This window comes from Salvelinus namaycush, chromosome 22 (genome assembly GCF_016432855.1).
Source record: "Salvelinus namaycush isolate Seneca chromosome 22, SaNama_1.0, whole genome shotgun sequence".
Classification (NCBI taxonomy): Eukaryota; Metazoa; Chordata; class Actinopteri; order Salmoniformes; family Salmonidae; genus Salvelinus; species Salvelinus namaycush.
This window is the reverse complement of record NC_052328.1, coordinates 3,711,509-3,730,600: the sequence shown is the minus strand read 5'-3', so window position 1 is coordinate 3,730,600 and position 19,092 is coordinate 3,711,509. Positions and strand designations below refer to the sequence as shown.

Genomic DNA, 19,092 nt, shown 5'->3' with positions numbered 1-19,092 from the left:
GATTTATCAACCTGAGGGTCCCAGAGATAAAATGTGGCATAGTTTTGTTTGATAAAATCTATTTTTATGTTCAAATGTAGGAACTTGGGTCTACAGTTTGACCCAACTGCTGTCTCTGGCTACACACCCACCCCACCTGGTCATGTGTGAAAGTTAGTGGTTAAGCTAATGATCCATCATGTATGATATCCCTGGGAGCGTGTAAACTTACATTATTTACCATACCATTTTTGTATGTTCTCTATAGTTATGTACTTGAAAATGTATCAATTGGACAATTCAGCACATGGGCAAACTCCTGGCAGACTTGATACAAAATGTTGTGCAGTAATGTAATTCTTCACTGGATGAGTCTGAAACTTTGCCCGCACAATGCTGCCATCTGGTGGCAAAGATCTAAATTAGACCTAGACTCATATCTGAAAGTATGGCCTTCATCTTGCATTTTAAAAACAAATAAACACATGTTTTTTGGTTTATATTATCTTTTACCAGATCTAATGTGTTATATTCTCCTACATAAATTTCACATTTCCACAAACTTCAAAGTGTTTCCTTTCAAATGGTATCAAGAATATGCTTATCAAGGGGGCGGTGTTGCAATCTACTGCAAAGATAGCCTGCAGAGTTCTGTATTACTATCCAAGTCTGTACCCAAACAATTCGAGCTTCTACTTCTAAAAATCCACCTTTCCAGAAACAAGTCTCTCACTGTTGCTGCTTGCTATAGACCTCCCTCTGCCCCCAGATGTGCCCTCGATACCATATGTGAATTGATTGCCCCGCATCTATCTTCTGAGCTCGTGCTACTAGGTGACCTAAACTGGGACATGCTTAACACCCCGGCCATCCTACAATCCAAGCTTGATGCCTTCAATCTCACACAAATTATCAATGAACCTAACAGGTACAACTCCAAATCTGTAAACACGGGCACCCTCATTGATGTCATCCTAACTAACTCGCCCTCCAAATACACCTCTGCTGTTTTCAAACAAGATCTCAGTGATCACTGCCTCATTGCCTGCATCCGCAATGGGTCTGCGACCAAACGACCACCCCTCATCACTGTCAAACGCTCCCTAAAACACTTCTGCGAGCAGGCCTTTCTAATCGACCTGGCCAGGATATCCTGGAATGACATTGACCTCAACCAGTCAGTAGATGATGCCTGGCTATTCTTTAAAAGTGCCTTCCACACCATCTTAAATAAGCATGCCCCATTCAAAAAATGTAGAACTAGGAATAGATATAGTCCTTGGTTCACTCCAGACCTGTCTGCCCTTGGCCAGCACAAAAACATCCTGTGGCATTCTGCATTAGCATCGAATATCCCCCGTGATATGCAACTTTTCAGGGAAGTTAGGAACAAAATACACAGGCAGTTAGGAAAGCTAAGGCTAGATTTTTCAAACAGAAATTTGCATAATGTAGAACTAACTCAAAAAAGTTCTGGGACACTGTAAAGTCCATGGAGAATAAGAGCACCTCCTCCCAGCTGCCCACTGCTCTGAGGCTAGGAAACACTGTCACCACCGATAAATCCACTATAAGTGAGAATTTCAATAAGCATTTCTCTACGTGTCATGATCGTTGTCAGGGTGGAAATGACCGGACCAAGGTGCAGCGTTGTGAGCGTACATTTTGTTTTATTATGAATGTCGCCAACAAAAACAAGAAACAACAAAAACGAACGTGAAGCTGACTAGGGCTATACAGGCCACTAACACAGACAACTATCCACAACTAAGGTGGAAAAACAGGCTGCCTAAGTATGATTCCCAATCAGAGACAACGATAGACAGCTGTCCCTGATTGAGAACCATACCCGGCCAAAACATAGAAACAGAAAACATAGAAATAAAGAAACTAGAATGCCCACCCTAGTCACACCCTGGCCTAACCAAAATAGAGAATACAAGCCTCTCTATGGCTAGGGCGTGACACTACGGCTGGCCATGCTTTCCATCTGGCTACCCCAACCCCGGTCAAATTCCCGGGCACCCTCCACAGCAACCCGCCAAAGCCCCCACCATTTCCCCTTCACCCAAATCCAGATAGCTGATGTTCTGAAAGAGCTGCAAAATCTGGACCCCTACAAATCATCTGGACCCTCTCTTTCTAAAATTGTCTGCCGAAATTGTTGCAACCCCTATTAATAGCCTGTTCAACCTCTCTTTAGCATCGTCTGAGATTCCCAAAGATTGGAAAGCTGCCGCAGTCATCCCCCTCTTCAAAGGGGGTGACACTCTAGACCCAAACTGCTACAGACCTATATCTATCCTACCCTGTCTTTCTAAGGTCTTCGAAAGCCAAGTTAACAAACAGATTACCGACCATTTCGATTCCCACCGTACCTTCTCCGCTATGCAATCTGGTTTCAGAGCTGGTCATGGGTGCACCTCAGCCACGCTCAAGGTCCTAAACGACCTCATAACCGCCATCGATAAGAGACATTACTGTGCAGCCGTATTCATCGACCTGGCCAAGGCTTTCGACTTTGTCAATCACCACATTCTTATTGGCAGACTCGACAGCCTTGGATTCTCAAATGATTGCCTCACCTGGTTTACCAACTACTTCTCTGATAGAGTTCAGTGTGTCAAATCGGAGGGCCTGTTGTCCGGACATCTGGCAGTCTCTATGGGGGTGCCACAGGGTTCAATCCTCGGGCCGAATCTCTTCTCTGTATACATCAATGATGTTGCTCTTACTGCTGGTGATTCTCTGATACACCTCTACGCAGACGACACCATTCTGTATACTTATTGCCCCTCTTTGGACACTGTGTTAACTAACCTCCAGACAAGCTTCAATGCCATACAACCCTCTTTCCGTGGCCTCCAACTGCTCTTAAACGCAAATAAAACTAAATGCATGCTTTTCAACCGATCACTACCCGCACCTGCCCGCCCGTCCAGCATCACTAGTCTGGAGGGCTCTGACTTTGAATACATGGACAACTACAAATACCTAGGTGTCTGGTTAGACTGTAAACTCTCCTTCCAGACTTACATTAAGCATCTCCAATACAAAATTAAATCTAGAATCAGCTTCCTATATTGCAACAAAGCATCCTTCACTCATGCTGCCAAACATACCCTCGTAAAACTGACCATCCTACCGATCCTCGACTTCGGTGATGTCATCTATAAAATAGCCTCCAACACTACTCAAATAACTGGATGCAGTCTATCACAGTGCCATCCGTTTTGTCACCAAAGCCCCATACACTACCCACCATTGCTACCTGTACGCTCTCGTTGGTTGGCTCTCGCTTCATACTCGTCGCCAAACCCACTGGCTACAGTTTATCTACAAGTCTCTGCTAGGTAAAGCCCCGCCTTATCTCAGCTCACTGGTCACCATAGCAGCACCCACTCGTAGCACGTGCTCCAGCAGGTATATCTCACTGGTCACCCCCAAAGCCAATTCCTCCTTTGGTCGTCTTTCCTTCCAGTTCTCTGCTGCCAATGACTGGAACGAACCGCAAAAATCTCTGAAGCTGGAGACTCATATCTCCCTCACTAGCTTTATGCACCAGCTGTCAGAGCAGCTCACAGTAATTACTTCGCCACCATGGCCTATTTATTGCCTTAACTCCCTTATCTTACCTTATTTGCACTCACTGTATATAGACTTTTTCTTTTCTTTTGTTCTACTGTACTATTGACTGTATGTTTTGTTTTTCCCATGTGTAACTCTGTGTTGTTGTATGTGTCGAATTGCTATGCTTTACCATGGCCAGGTCGCTGTTGCAAATGAGAACTTGGTCTCAACTAGCCTACCTAGTTAAATAAAGGTGAAATAAAAAATAAAATAAAAAAATAATAAAATAAAAAAACATTGCTTCAGGTCCTGAGCTAAAGGCAGTTAGATTTGGGTATGTCATTTTAGGTGAAAATGGAAAAAAAGGGTACGATCCTTAAAAGGTTTAACATTCTCTGTACATCCTTACATAGAGAAACATTATAGAAACACATAAAAAACAGTAAATAACCCCTACATAAACAGCTAATAAACACTAGCTGCATAGACAAACATTAAAATGTTAATTTCTGTCACTATTTCTGGTGTGTCCCCTGCTGTGGCAGCTGCTATTGACTGCTATTAACACTTTGACAATGTTACTCACACTATCTGTGCCTTGTGCTGCGCTACTAAAGCCCTGTGTGTGATGCTGCCACAGTGATAACCCCCTGTGGTGCGTGCGCCACAGAACTGATGTGAGACCGAGAGACTCCCTGCCTTCCACAGAGAGAGAGAGAGAGAGAGAGAGAGAGAGAGAGAGAGAGAGAGAGAGAGAGAGAGAGAGAGAGAGAGAGAGAGAGAGAGAGAGAGAGAGAGAGAGAGAGAGAGAGAGAGAGAGAGAGAGAGAGAGAGAGAGAGAGAGAGAAGAGAGAGAGAGAGAGAGAGAGAGAAAGAGAGAGAGAGAGAGAGAGAGAGAGAGAGAGAGAGAGAGAGAGAGAGAGAGAGAGAGAGAGAGAGACAGCTCAAATTCTATCTCTCTCTCCCATACACACTGAGGCTACAGCTGGGATTCATAGCTCATCTTGTATCAGAGACTTCCCAAATAAATGAGTACAGTTGAAGTCAGACGTTTACATACACTTAGGTTGGAGTCATTAAAACTCGTTTTTCAACCACTCCACACATTTCTTGTTAACAAGCTATCGTTTTGGCAAGACGGTTAGGACATCTTCTTTCTGCATGACACAAGTCATTTTTCCAACAATTGTTTACAGACAGATTATTTCACTTAAAATTCACTGTATCACAATTTCAGTGGGTCAGAAGTTTACATACACTAAGTTGACTGTGCCTTTAAACAGCTTGGAAAATTGCAGAAAATGATGTCATGGCTATAGAAGTTTCTGTTAGGCTAATTGATATCATTTGAGTCAATTGAAGGTTTAACTGTGGATGTATTTCATGGCCTACCTTCAAACTCAGTGCCTCTTTGCTTGACATCATGGGAAAATCAAAAGAATTCAGCCAAGACCTCAGGAAAAAATTGTAGACCTTCACAAGTCTGGTTCATCCTTGGGAGCAATTTCCAAATGCCTGAAGGTACCATGTTCATCTCTGTAACAAACAACAGTACGCAAGTATAAACACCATGGGACAACGCAGCCGTCATACCGCTCAGGAAGGAGACGCGTTCTGTCTCTTAGAGATGAACGTATTTTGGTGCGAAAAGTGCAAATCAATCCCAGAACAACAGCAAAGGACCTTGTGAAGATGCTGGAGGAAACAGGTACAAAAGTATCTATATACACAGTAAAACGAGTCCTATATCGACATAACCTGAAAGTTCGCTCAGCAAGGAAGAAGCCACTGCTCCAAAACCACCATAAAAAGCCAGACTACGGTTTGCAAATACACATGGGGACAAAGATCATACTTTTTGGAGAAAGGTTCTCTGGTCTAATGAAACAAAAATGTAACTATTTGGCCATAATGACCATCATTATAATTGTAGGAAAAAGAGGGAGGCTTACAAGCCGAAGAACACCATCCAAACTGTGAAGCACTCAGGAGGGACTGGTGCACTTCACAAAATAGATGGCATCATGAGGATGGAAAATGATGTGGATATATTGAAGCAACATCTCAAGACATCAGTCAGGATGTTAAAGCTTGGTCGCAAATGGGTCTTCCAAATGAACAATGACCCCAAGCATATTTCCAAAGTTGTGGCAAAATGGCTTAAAGAATAAGTTACAGGTCTGTGAGAGCCAGAAATCTTGCTTGTTTGTAGGTGACCAAATACTTATTTTCCACCATCATTTGCAAATAAATTCATAAAAAATCCTACAATGTGATTTTCTGGATTTTTTTTCTCATTTTGTCTGTCATAGTTGAAGTGTACCTATGATGACAATTACAGGCCTCTCTCATCTTTTTAAGTGGGAGAACTTGCACAATTGGTGGCTGACTAAATACTTTTTTGCCCCACTGTATACAGTACCAGTCAAAAGTTTGAACACACCTACTCATTCAAGGGTTTTTCTTTATTTGGACTATTTTCTACATTGTAGGATCCCGGATCCGGGATGGGTAGCAATGAAAGGTTAACACAATAGGACAACAAAGTCAAGGTATTGGAGTGGCCATCACAAAGCCCTGACCTCAACCCTATAGAAAATGTGTAGCCAGAACTGAAAAAGCATGTGCGAGCAAGGAGGCCTACAAACCTGACTCAGTTACACCAGCTCTGTCAGGAGGAATGGGCCAAAATTCACCCAATGTATTGTGGGAAGCTTATGGAAGGCTACTCGAAACGTTTGACACAAGTTAAACAATTTAAAGACAATGCTACAAAATACTAATTTTGTAAGTAAACTTCTGACCCACTGGGAATGTGATGAAAGAAATAAAAGCTGAAATAAATCATTCTCTACTTTTATTCTGACATTTCACATTCTTAAAAGAAAGTGGTGATCCTAACTGACCTAAGACAGGGCATTTTTACTACGATTAAATATCAGGAATTGTGAAAAACTGAGTTTAAATGTATTTGGCTAAGGTGTATGTAAACTTCCGACTTGTACAACTGTACCTACACACACCCACACAGATACACACACTGTAAGCTAGATGTCTAAAACCCTGCTGGTACTATATGTTGGTAATCAGAACCATAATAATGAAACAGAGAAATGTTACAGCCTTAATATCCATTGTTGGACAAAGTAACTATTCCACTACAATCCCGACAGACCACAGAAAAAGGGCCACAAATATATCAACAACATTATACTACTACTAAGCAAGAGACTATCAGACTCCCCGCACAATACATTTACACACAAAGAAACAGGCTACATATCATAATGTGTTTATTTATTGTTTAAGTAAGATCTATTTACTGTTCATGTGATTGTGAAGACTTAGTCATTTTTCTTTGCTCGCCTTCTCCCATAGGATGAAAATGACAACCCACCAAAGTTCAGCAAGCCGTCCTACATTGCCAAGATCCCTGAGAACATCATTGCAGGTGCGTTGGAGTCATAGAAATAGAATAACTTTATTACATAAATAATTATATTTCTACGGTTGGAGTCATTTAGCGAAGACAGCTGGGTTGTGTCTAAAAACCTTACTAGCTGTCAAAAAACCCTGCTTCCTCCATCCTCCAATGCACTTTGGGAGAAAGGCCAGGCGTGGAGGAAACAAGGACAGAGGAAGCAAGGATTTGACAGCTAGTCATGTTTTCAGACACAGCCCTGGTGTTACAATGAGGTCAATGGCTGAGACTGGGTGAGACTGGGTGACTATGCATTCCCTCTGTTCAATTCAAAAAGCTTTGACATAGATCATTTCAAATGCCTTTTAAAATAATAATACAGTAATTCAATGGCCAAATCACACCATATCACTTTTTACCCTTTACCTTGAGTTTCTTAAACATTAGCTTTTTCAAGTATATTCCTTTCTTTGCTTTGTGTCCGTATTTTATTTGTCAAATGTTTTATTTTATTATTTTTCTTTTTCTTAACTTGTCTTATCTTTTTGTGTAGATTTGTATAGTATTTTTAAGTGCTTAGCGAGCCAGTGCAGTTAAATGACTATCTCTATCCAGAGCAGAATAGCCGATTATGCTTATTCATTCTCATGAATGTATTCAGTGGACTCTTTCATCCCAGACAATAGATTTGTTTCCAATCGCTGGAGGAAATGAGATATTTGACTACCCCCTCGTCCGTCAAAGCTGCTGCGGAGCTTGGCAAATAGTTCAGACACACACACACACACACTGCCCCCACCGATACACACACACACACACACACACACACACACACACACACACACACACACACACATATAAATATACACTGGAGGGCTGATTTGAAAGCAAAGTGGGGCTGGTGGACTGTGAGGCTGGATCATGGAGCTAATTTAGCTAGCTAACACCAAGCCTCTGGACTCAGCCTCTCCCAGCCTCTCATCCCCTTCCCTGGGTATTATTGATCATGGCTCTGCCAGGCATGGACCACAATGCCAAACAAGCTGATAATCCACTAATCTATAAACCCACTCACTGCCACTATCCTTCACTGGAAAGGGGGGATGGAAAGTTCTGTTTTTAGAATTATAGACGCAGACAGTCTGTTTCTCTCTCCACTGGCTGCCTCTGTTCTGTTGTCCTTTTTCTGTGTTTCTCTCTTTCTCACTACTCTGTCTCCTTCTCTCTCTTTCACTCTGAATAACCACCCCTTTCTCTCCCCCTTTCTCACTGAGATCCCCCATTCTTGCTCCCCCTTCTCTCTTTCACTCCTCATATCCCTTAATTACTCGCCCCATCCCCCTTGATATCCCTTCTTCTCTCTTCCCCTCTCTTTTACTCACTCCTCCTCTCTCTCTCTTCCTCAGGGGCGACAGTTGTGTTTGTGAATGCCACTGATCTGGATGCCTCCCGAGAGTTTGGACAGGCCTCCCTCATTTACTCCCTACAGGGCTCCTCCCAGTTCCGCCTCAACACTCGCTCAGGTGTGTGTGCAGTGGCGGACTTAACATCAGGCAACTAAGGCAATTGCCTGGGGCCTCAAATCATCAGAGGGCCTCGTGATTCCATTTTTTTGTGAAGTCGGGGTGTCAACTTACCATTGGGCGTTAGAATCGTAGAATACACAAGGTTGCGATTTAAAAATGTTGTGGTGCATCAGCGGTTCTCCTCTTGTTATGTCAGTCATTGACTGTCACTCAATTAGTCATGTCAGCTACATTTTTTATAGAGTGCTAGGTGAGTTAGTCTAGCTAGCTACCCTAAACCTTGTTGTAATCATGGCTGTATTACCTTCCGGGAACGAATGGCACCTCCAGCGGCCCCCCTCTAGCGGTTTGGGGTCCTGACCTGCAACCAAATCTCGCTTAGGGCCCCCAAAAGGCTCAGGGAGGGGGCCTCAGAGTGGCCTCTGCGGGGGCCTCCAAATCACTAAGTCTGCCCCTATGTGTGTGGGTGTGTGTGTGTGTGTGTGTTTGTGTGTGGACCTGCATGTGTATGAGCATGTGTAAATGCAAGAAAGCGAGTGTGTTTTTGTACATGCTTGTATAGTGTCAGATGTGTGTTTGACCTATATATTACTGTGTGTGTGTTTCAGGAGAGATCACCACTACAGCCTTACTGGACAGAGAGCTTAAGTCGGAGTATATCCTTATTGTCAGAGCTGTGGATGGAGGGGTGGGGCCACTGCAAAAAACTGGCATTGCCACGGTAACCCATCGCCATTTTCATACCTCTTCATGTTTCTTATTGTTCTCAGAGCATTTAGATCAGACCTGGTCAATTATTTTCTACGTAGGGCCACATTAGAATATATTTGTGTCATCGCGGGCCAGAATCATATTACAGGATTATACATCATGTGTATGACTGTGTTGACCGATATAGCTACTGTAAATCATATCCAGATATGCTACTTATTTTACTTTTTTAACATGCACAGAAATAAACCACATCCATGTTCTCCTTTTGGTAGGTAGTTTCATTATTTAACATGCAATGAACTACACAGAGGGAAAAGTACACTGTGCATTCAGCACCACGGACATAAGTCTTGTTAACGGATATGCACAAAAACAAGAACGAGAGAGAGCTCAACATTACATTTAAACTACTCAATCAGTGTGAGGAGTGAAGTCTCTGATGGGCATTGACTAGAGCAGTGAAGTCAGGTGTAGTTTCTGACGTCGCTATGCGTAGGATTGCTGAGAGGTGAGAGTCAGTAAGAGATGATCTGTGCCTTGACTTGTTATATTTCATCACTTAAAATGTCTGTTCACATACATAGGTTGACCCAAACAGTACAAACATCTTCTGAGCATGACTCCTAATCTTTGGAAAGTTTTGTTCATCGAGAGATGCATAGAACCTCGTCAGTGACATTGTTTTGAATAGTTCTCCAATCACTCCATCAGACTGAAGATCGATAAACTCACATTGAAGGTGAAAGGAGAGGAAACCAAAAGCATGTCATTTTCCAACACTTTGAAAACCTCAAAACGACGAGATAACTCACAGCTCAAAGCATGCAGCAGCGATGTATACTTCTCCCGCTGGTCATCTGATAGGGAACAGACTAGTAGTGTCAGAAGGTGGGTGAGATTGTTGGCTTCTACTTGGTGGGTCAGGAGGAGTAATTTTCCCTTGAAGGCTTTGACAAGGCTGTACATCTGATGTGCAAAAAGGCCCTTCCCTTTTAGCTTGAAATTCAGTTCATTCATGAGGGCCATGATGTCCACGGTGAAGGCATAATCAGCCAGCCATTCTTTATCTTGCAGTTGAGGGAAATCCACATATTTTCCTTTCATTTGCAAAAACTCAACAATCTCTGACTTCAGGTCCCACACCCTTTTAAGCACCTTCTCAAAACTCAGCGATCTCACGTTTGACTGGTAGGGGAGATCTGCATGACCTGACTCTGTCTCTTCCAACAGTGAGACAACCTGCCTATGGTAAAGAGTTTTGCTCTTATGGAGTTTACCACTTTAGTGACCGTATCCACAACATAGCTCATTTTCATAACACATTTACAGAGCACCTCCTGATAAATAATGCAATGCAGGAAAATACTTTTATGATCTGGGTTCACCACAGCTACTTGATCTTGTATCCTTTTCAAAAGACCAACGTTTTTTCCTTTCAAGTTTGGGCACCCATCGGTGGTCACACTGGATAACTTTTCAAAACTCAGTCCCAGCTTTGCCACACACTTATTAACCTCCTCCAATACATATTTCCCTGTGGTTGTGCTCTTCATTGACTGCACTGAAGCAAGCTCCTCTGTAATTTCAAAGTCTGGGGTAATGCCTCGTAAGAATATCAACAACTGCGCCGTGTCACGTGCATCACTGCTCTCATCCAGGGCCAAGGAGAAATAAGTGAAATCCCTTACCTTGTCTTTCAACTGTTGATCCATATTCTCTGCGATGTCCTCAACATGCCGTGTCACTGTTCGTCTTGACAGGGAAACATTTTCAAACAGCTCTTTCTTGTCCGGGCCTAGTATTGCTGGAGAGTGAATTAAACATTATTTAATGAATTCGCCCCCTCAGCTAATGGCTTGCTATGTTTAGCAATTTTGTGGTACAGTACATAGCTAGCTCTCGCAATTCTGTCATTTGCTGAATACAGTTTTGTGAAAAGTCCTTGCTGCTTTTGCAACTGAGAAATCAACTCCTTCGATGCACTTGCTCTCTGCTTAGAAGACATATTCCTAGATTTCTCTGCATGCTTCATCTGGAAGTGTTGGGACAAGTGGTAGTCTTTCCAGACAGCGATGCTCTCTTTGCACACTAAGCACAAAGCTTTCCCTGATACCTCAATAAAGAAATATTTCGTTATCCACTCTTGCTGGAACACCCTACATTCATTGGTCTACTTTCCTTTCCTTTTCATTGAAATCTTACTGTGACATGTGTGTCAGCCTGTCAGTCACTGTCTGTCCATGTGCAGTTGTTATTTATACGTGCCTTCAAAATAAATGTCCCACAAGCGGTGGGAGATAAATCATTACACAAAGGCGAGTATTCATTGGACTTTTCATTTGAATAACAAATATGTTTTTTTTTCAAAACTTTACTAATCGCAAATTCTTTATGTGATCTGAGCATGATTCCGCGGTCCGTATTGAATCAGGTCGCGGGCCGCATATGTCCCCCGGGCCGGCCTTTGCCTAGGCCTGATTTACATGCTTCTTTTCACTTTGACTCTCTCTATCTCTCTCTCTTCTATCTCTATGCCTTCAACTGAAATCAGAACAGTCATCAACCCTTTCTTCTCCTCCCTCCAGGTGAACATCACCATCCTGGACATCAACGACAATGCCCCTATGTGGCGAGGTGAGCCCTACCATGCCAACGTGGTGGAGATGAGCCCCATGGACACTGACGTCATCTCTGTGAGTTCAGCTTGCCTTGACCTTTGATGCCCTGACCCCCAAAGATACGCTTTTGCTTGTAGATAAGACAGATCGCTGACTTTTTGGTGGATATTGTTTTTCCTGTTCTGACTTGCCTAGTTAAATAAAGGTTAAATAATCTTTTTTTAATTAAATAAATACTAAACTGATAGGGACTAGGAACTTTAAATGCATTTGAATGCTTCTCCCTTAGATCAGATATGCGGGGTATTTCGGTGGAAAAAAATTAGCTGTGCTGTACAATGTGTAGCCTGAGGAAACATACTAAATGGGTTACAGTTCAGGGATTTAGAGACACTTCTACAGGTAAGGCGGATTCTGCTGAAAGACAAAGACTTGATTTCAGCATATTTAGACCTAACCCACTGTACTCTGACAGAAAATATACAATACATTTCCCACCGTGCAAATCAACTCAGAGGGCTCTATTTTAACAAACCTGACACAATGATACATCTTATCACTGGCGGTAGCGCTATAGGTCAGAGGGTGTGTCAGAAATATTTTTGCTATTTTCACTGCAGGAATTATGAGCACAATAGCCGTCGGTGGCAAAGGAGCTTGGTTTTCAATCAACACGTTCCATGGCTTAATACTGCATGCATTTGTCTCAAGTTCTGTAGGTTATTGATGGTCTTTGCGTTGTCAACAACTCCAATATGGCTGGGGGCACGGAATATTCTTGTGCTAGTCCATTGTTGATTGATACTACAGTTTATTAAATAGCATAGGCTACAGTAATGAGTAGGGATGTAACAATCAACTGATACTCATGGTCCCGGTTCAAATGTGTAAAGGTCCCGCACAATCATCCTATTTCCCCAAATAAAAAGAGTCTCTGAATTACCAAAACATCACCCATAATATTTGTACGCTATTAACCTGTTCACACGTGCCAACACACGGCTGTGATCATTCTACAGTGGTCCCTGTAGCATAAGATCAAGCCGGTGTGATAAAAAGAACGTCCAGTTTAGGTATGACGCAACAATCAGCATTTGAGCTGGCCACACTGTTTTTTTCAGAAACATTTTGCACAAACACAGTCCTTACAAAGTTATTTTTTTTATTTATTTCACCTTTATCTAACCAGGTAAGCTAGTTGAGAACACGTTCTCATTTACAACTGCGACCTGGCCAAGATAAAGCAAAGCCGTGCGACACAAACAAACAACACAGAGTTACACATGGAATAAACAAGCGTACAGTCAATAACACAATAGAGAAAAAAAAGTCTATATACAGTGTGTGCAAATGGCGTGAGGTGGTAAGGCAATAAATAGGCCATAGTAGCGAAGTAATTACAATTTAGCAAATTAACACTTGATTGATAGATGAGCAGATGGTGATGTACAAGTAGAAATACTGGTGTGCAAAAGAGCAGAAAAGTAAATAAAAACAATATGGAGATGATAGATGGTAGGTAGATTGGGTGAGCTATGTACAGATGGGCTATATACAGCTGCAGCAATCGGTTAGCTGCTCAGATAGCTGATGTTTAAAGTTAGTGAGGGAAATATAAGTCTCCAGCTTCAGCGATTTTTGCAATTATGTCCAGAATGTGAGTAGTTTATTTTTTGATAAAATATTCCGACATTCACAGAAGTAGATACAGTAAAACACAATCATCCAAACCGATAAAAATGTAGGCTATGTTTGTCCTCGCGCTAACTGAGGAAAGACTGACGTATCACAAGCATTCATATTTTTATAACTCTCGGCTGACAGAAACTACAATATGAATGAACTAATAGCAATTACTATTTATAATTAATCACATCACGGGTGAGCTCACCATTGATCTAAATAATTGAGTAAAACACTTTCTAGAAATCGATAGTAATCCGACGATGGTTAGTTTCTGCGCATCGCCATGTTTGTTTTTTCACAGAAACCAAAGGTAAGAGGAGACAAGATGAGTTTGGTCTGTTTATAGTATGCATGTTGAAGGGGGTGTGTCGTCTACCATCGTTCACATCCCACCATTCACTTCCGGAAGTTCTCTAAAAATGGGTGAACCTTTACTCACCTCATTTTGATAGAACATCCTTGGTCCAACAAACGATTACGTGAAACCCAGAATGCATTTTATGTCAACAAACTTAGCTCCACACACAGCTGGAATTAGCTTAACTCATCATAATCAGTTCAAACTTCAATATAAAGTATTTTACACTGTAACGGCTGTCTAATGCCTCCTCCTCGGATGAGGAGGAGGAGTAAGGGTCGGACCAAAACGCAGCGTTGTATGCAGACATAATGGAATTTATTAAAGAAAGACGAAACACGAAAACACTTACACAAACTACAAAACAACAAACGACGTAGACAGACCTGAACTTGAGAACTTACATATAGACACGAAGAACGCACGAACAGGAAAGACTAGCCAAACGAACGAACAAACGAAACAGTCCCGTGTGGTGCAACAGACACAGACACAGACACAGGAACAATCACCCACCAACAAACAGTGAGAACAGCCTACCTTAATATGGTTCTCAATCAGAGGGAACGTCAAACACCTGCCTCTAATTGAGAACCATATCAGGCAACACATTTAACCCCACATAGAAACACATAACATAGACTACCCACCCAGCTCACGTCCTAACCAAGTAAACAAAGTTAAACAAAGGAAAATAAGGTCAGGAACGTGACATACACACATAATATGTGTCTGTTACAATCTATGCAATAATCGGAATGCATGTTTTGTCACCAGTACTTTAAAACATTTGAATAAAACAGTAAATATATAAATAATTATCACACAAAACATTTTCTGATAGTGATTTATTGATACAAGCGGAGCGTGCCAGCAGTCAATCACGTAACCTCTCACTCCCACTCAGCCATTCAGTGTTGTTGTTCATGTATGTAGCTAGTGGGCTAAGCTGTAGCATTAGCAATGTCTTTCAAAAGGAGACAACTCACAAATGTGGAAATTCTGTAGATTTTTTAATATTCTGACAATGAGTCTGAAAGTCAGGAATCGGATTCTGACAGTGACAGTGAGGAGCTGCCCCCCAACCTTGTAGCCATTGAGAACCCTGAATCTGAGGACCCCTTACCCACTGATGAAGTCCCAGGTCCCTTTGAAGATGCTGGTGGTGATGGAGGCAGACCGACAATGGATGAAGTACAGGAGTTCTGTGGTAGCTGGAAGGCTGCCAGCCATTTCACCCCTCTTGGCCCTGCTGTTTGCTTTGATGAGTCCCAGTCTGGAGTGCAAAGCCCCTTGCCATTTCCATCTGAGGCAGAGTGCTTCAAGTTGTTTCTGACAGAAGTGGTGGGAGACATAGTAGAAGAGACCAAACGCTATGCCTTGGAGCTACAGGAGAAGAGAGAGCCAGGACTAAGGGGGAAACTAGCTAAATGTGTGAAACCACAATTAGTGAAATGTATACCTTCCTGGTGACAGTCCTCATGGTAATAGTAAAGAAGAACTCCCAAAGATAATACTGGAGCACAGATCCTATGTTTGCAACTTACTTCTTTGCCACCCTCTTTTCCCAAGACCGCTTCCTAGTTCTGCGTGCGATGCGTGCATTTCGTCAACAATGCTACTGCCAACCTAAATGACCCTTTATACAAAATAAGAAATGTTCTTACCAGCCTGACATCAGCATTTGGTTGGGTCTTTGTGCCATACAAGGACCTATGCATTGATGAATCCCTGATGTTATGGAAAGGTAGGCTGGCGTTCTGTCAATATATTCCCTCCAAAAGGCACAGGTTTGGGGTCAAGTTCTTTGTCATGTGCGACGTGAAGACAGGATTTGTCCAGGACATTATAGTTTACACAGGGTCCACCATTGACATCCAACATTATGATGGGCTTGGGGTGTCCGGGTCCGCGGTGGCGACAATGCTGGCTCCTCATCTCGGCAAGGGACACACTTTGTATGTGAACAATTGGTACAGCAGTCCCACACTCTTCCAGCATTTGCTCTCCAACAGCACAGGGGCCTGTGGCACAGTCAGGTCAAACAGAAAAGGGGATGCCGGCATTCGGAAGCAGGAAGATGCAGAGATGGGAGGTGGAGTTCAAGGAGAACGGTCAACAGCTGGCAAACGAGACGTCCATGTCCTCTCCACTTTCCATACAGCAACCATGTCGGCCACAGGGAAGGTGTACCACCTGATGGGAGAGAGAAAGATTAAACCAGACTGTGTGTTTGATTATAACCTCAAAATGGGGGCAGTGGATAAGGCGGTATGCTTGCTTTAGCTCGATGGGTGAGCGCATTTGGCACTTTGGGATTATTGCTATTGTACCAATCTAGCTAAATCAAGCATTTTAGCTAATTTGCATCTTTTCAACTAATTACTACTTTTTTCTATTTTGCAACTACTTAGCATGTTATTTCACGTTCCCCTAACCTTAAACGTTTTAGGTAACCCTTCCCCTAACCTTAACCCTTTAACCTAACTCCTAAACTTAACCCCTAACCCTAGCCAGCTAGCTAACGTTAGCCACCTAGGCACCTAGCTAGAATTTGTAACATATAATACGTTTAGCAAATTCTTAACATATTGCACATTTTGGATATACGGAACATATAATACGAATTGTAATTCGTAACATATCATTCAAAATGGGTGGTGGACATCCAAATATTAATACTTAACATACGATATGTAACATACTGTATCTATCAGGTTTGAAGGTAAGACCCAGATGCAGACTGTGTCAAAGTAACACTGTTTATTACAGCAACATGGCAGGCAAACGCCAGGTCAAGGCAGGCAGGAGTCGATAACCAGAGTAGTGGGGGAAAGGTACAGGACGGCAGGCAGGCTCAGGTCAGGTAAATCCAGAGGTGGGACAAAGGTACAGGATGGCAGGCGGGCTCAGGGTCAGGGGCAGTCAGAGTTGTCAGGCAGGTGGGCTCAGAGTCAGGACAGGTAAGGGTTAAAACCAGGAAGGCGAGAAAGGGAGAGACTGAAAAGCAGGAGCTGAGACAAAAAAAAATGCTGGTTGACTTGACAAACAGGACGAACTGGCAACAGACCATTAGAGAACACAGGTATAAATATACAGCGGATAATGGGGAAGATGGGCGACACCTGGAGGGGGTGGAGACAATCACAAAGACAGGTGAAACAGATCAGGGTGTGACAGTATCATACCGTACTAAATGGAGTGTCCCGGATTTGCGTACAGAATAATATGAAATGCTCTGAGACCAGGATGCCCTCACACACCTGATCCTGAAACACCTTGACCAACCAAAAACCTACACCAGAGCATTCTTTATAGAATGCCTTTAACTCCCTATAACCACACCTTCTACTAGCCAAAATGAATGAACTGGACATTAACCCACACCTCATTCACTGATATCACTGGTTTCTCAGTGATATCTGCGTGGCACCATCAGCATTCAAATGCTTGCAAAATGGCTTGCGCAATATTAGGCTTTATTAGTTGAGTGACAACCAATGTAAATTGCCTGGTTATTGTTATGAAATACCTTGTTGAAAATTGTGTTTTACCAGAATAAAAGTAAACTACTGGAGGCACAACTCTCATATGGCTATAACTGCTGATCGGGGCTTAGCCTACATTCGATTTTATTTTGATTGTTCGGGTTTACCTTCAGCAATATTTTTGGTAGTTTTGCTTTAAACAATCATGGTCATTTTTTCAAATACAGGGTAAAGTTGATAAGGGGTACGCTTGCGAACCGCACTGCATGGCCGAAGCAGGAGGAGAAGAGAAGCAGGAGGAGAAGAGAGGCTCACTGACAAAAACTTCCAAATGGTCAAAACCATTCGATTTTGAGACTGGGTGAAATCCAAAATTGTGCTATATATCATAGATATTTTTTTAAGATAAATATTGACATTACTATTTCAAACACTTATTATCTGCAAAAAAATTACTAAAGTTAATTAGTAGATGATGGTGATTTCAGATAAAAGTGGGGGGGGCAAAAAAAACATACATTGCCTAATCTGATAGTGGGGTGATACAGTGGTTCTTCCTTTAAAAGTAGTGTCGTACTGCAGCTTGCAGGCTGCTGCTGTCACGTTATTTTAAGTGTTAGCCAATGTTGCCATTCATGCTAGTTAGTGCTAGTTTGACCACCAGAGGGTATCTTTGAGAAGCATTTGACTTTTTTAACATTGGCTGTACTAGAGAATGTAAAACCGTTTGTGCAAGAACATTGTATATGGGATTGATTTTAAGAAATGTTCATTTGATTAATATCATGGTGTTTCGATTCCAAGAAAACCCCTCAGGGTTTCTGTTAGGAAAATATGGCGCTGTACAACGTGACCGGTCGGGAGTAGGCTACTAAGTGACAGCGAGTGAAGAGCAAAATAATCCTAACATTTCCAGACCCTAATTGTAGTCTAACCAATACCTAAAGGGAGATTCAGTGAAAATAAAAATCTCATTGATTTATCAAGACCAGTCCCCATGCTTGTCTCAGAGCAGCGCGAAACAATGCAGAAATAGTTGACCACACGTGGGTAGGCTATTGCTTCAAATCCTATTATAACAATTGGATGACTTTGGGTGTTCCAGTAAGCAACAAATTGTTACCTTCATTAGTCTACTTTTTTCCAATATCTGTCATTCAGTGATATTTATTCACATAGTAATTTGTTATGGATCCATCCAGATGTGGTTAAATATACAGTACATCATTCAATCACTCACTCATTTGTGCATGTCATCACACAGCATACAAGTCATCCATGTCTTTAAATACAGTCAAGCATTTTAGTTATAAAACTAAATAACAAAAGGAGCCTTGATTGCTTTTAAAATCACGGCTAAAGCGATTAAATTAAGTAGGCCTTTAGGCCAATAAGTAAGTTACGCTAAAACAGCTACAGTAACAAAAGTATTTTCATTTTCTTGGAATAGAAACACATTGTCCAGTGCCATTTTGTCCTAACGGAAACCTTTATGCCTACAGTACATGAGCTACAGTAAGAAATGCTTTTTCGTTTTTCTTGGAATAGAAAAAATATTCATCAAATTAATTAAGCAAAATGTATAAAAATCAATCCCATATAGTCTGTTCTATTCAATGCAAGGTCAAGATTAAAAAAAACACACCCAACGACACACTACTGTTGAACCAGACTTTGTTATAGCAGGATAATGGCTTGGTTTTTCATTGTGTGGAATGGAAATCAAGCAACA

The 19,092-nt window shown here is 42.0% G+C and overlaps 1 protein-coding gene across 1 annotated transcript in view; it reads left to right on the top strand.

Moving 5' to 3' along the window:
* LOC120017357 (cadherin-23-like) overlaps window positions 1–19,092 on the top strand; it is a 659,988-nt gene that overhangs the window by 453,299 nt on the left and 187,597 nt on the right. The window contains exons 17-20 of the mRNA XM_038960107.1: window positions 6,928–7,000; window positions 8,377–8,493; window positions 9,105–9,217; window positions 11,796–11,903. Coding sequence (XP_038816035.1) covers window positions 6,928–7,000; window positions 8,377–8,493; window positions 9,105–9,217; window positions 11,796–11,903 — 411 coding nt within the window. The remainder of the gene's footprint in view (window positions 1–6,927; window positions 7,001–8,376; window positions 8,494–9,104; window positions 9,218–11,795; window positions 11,904–19,092) is intronic.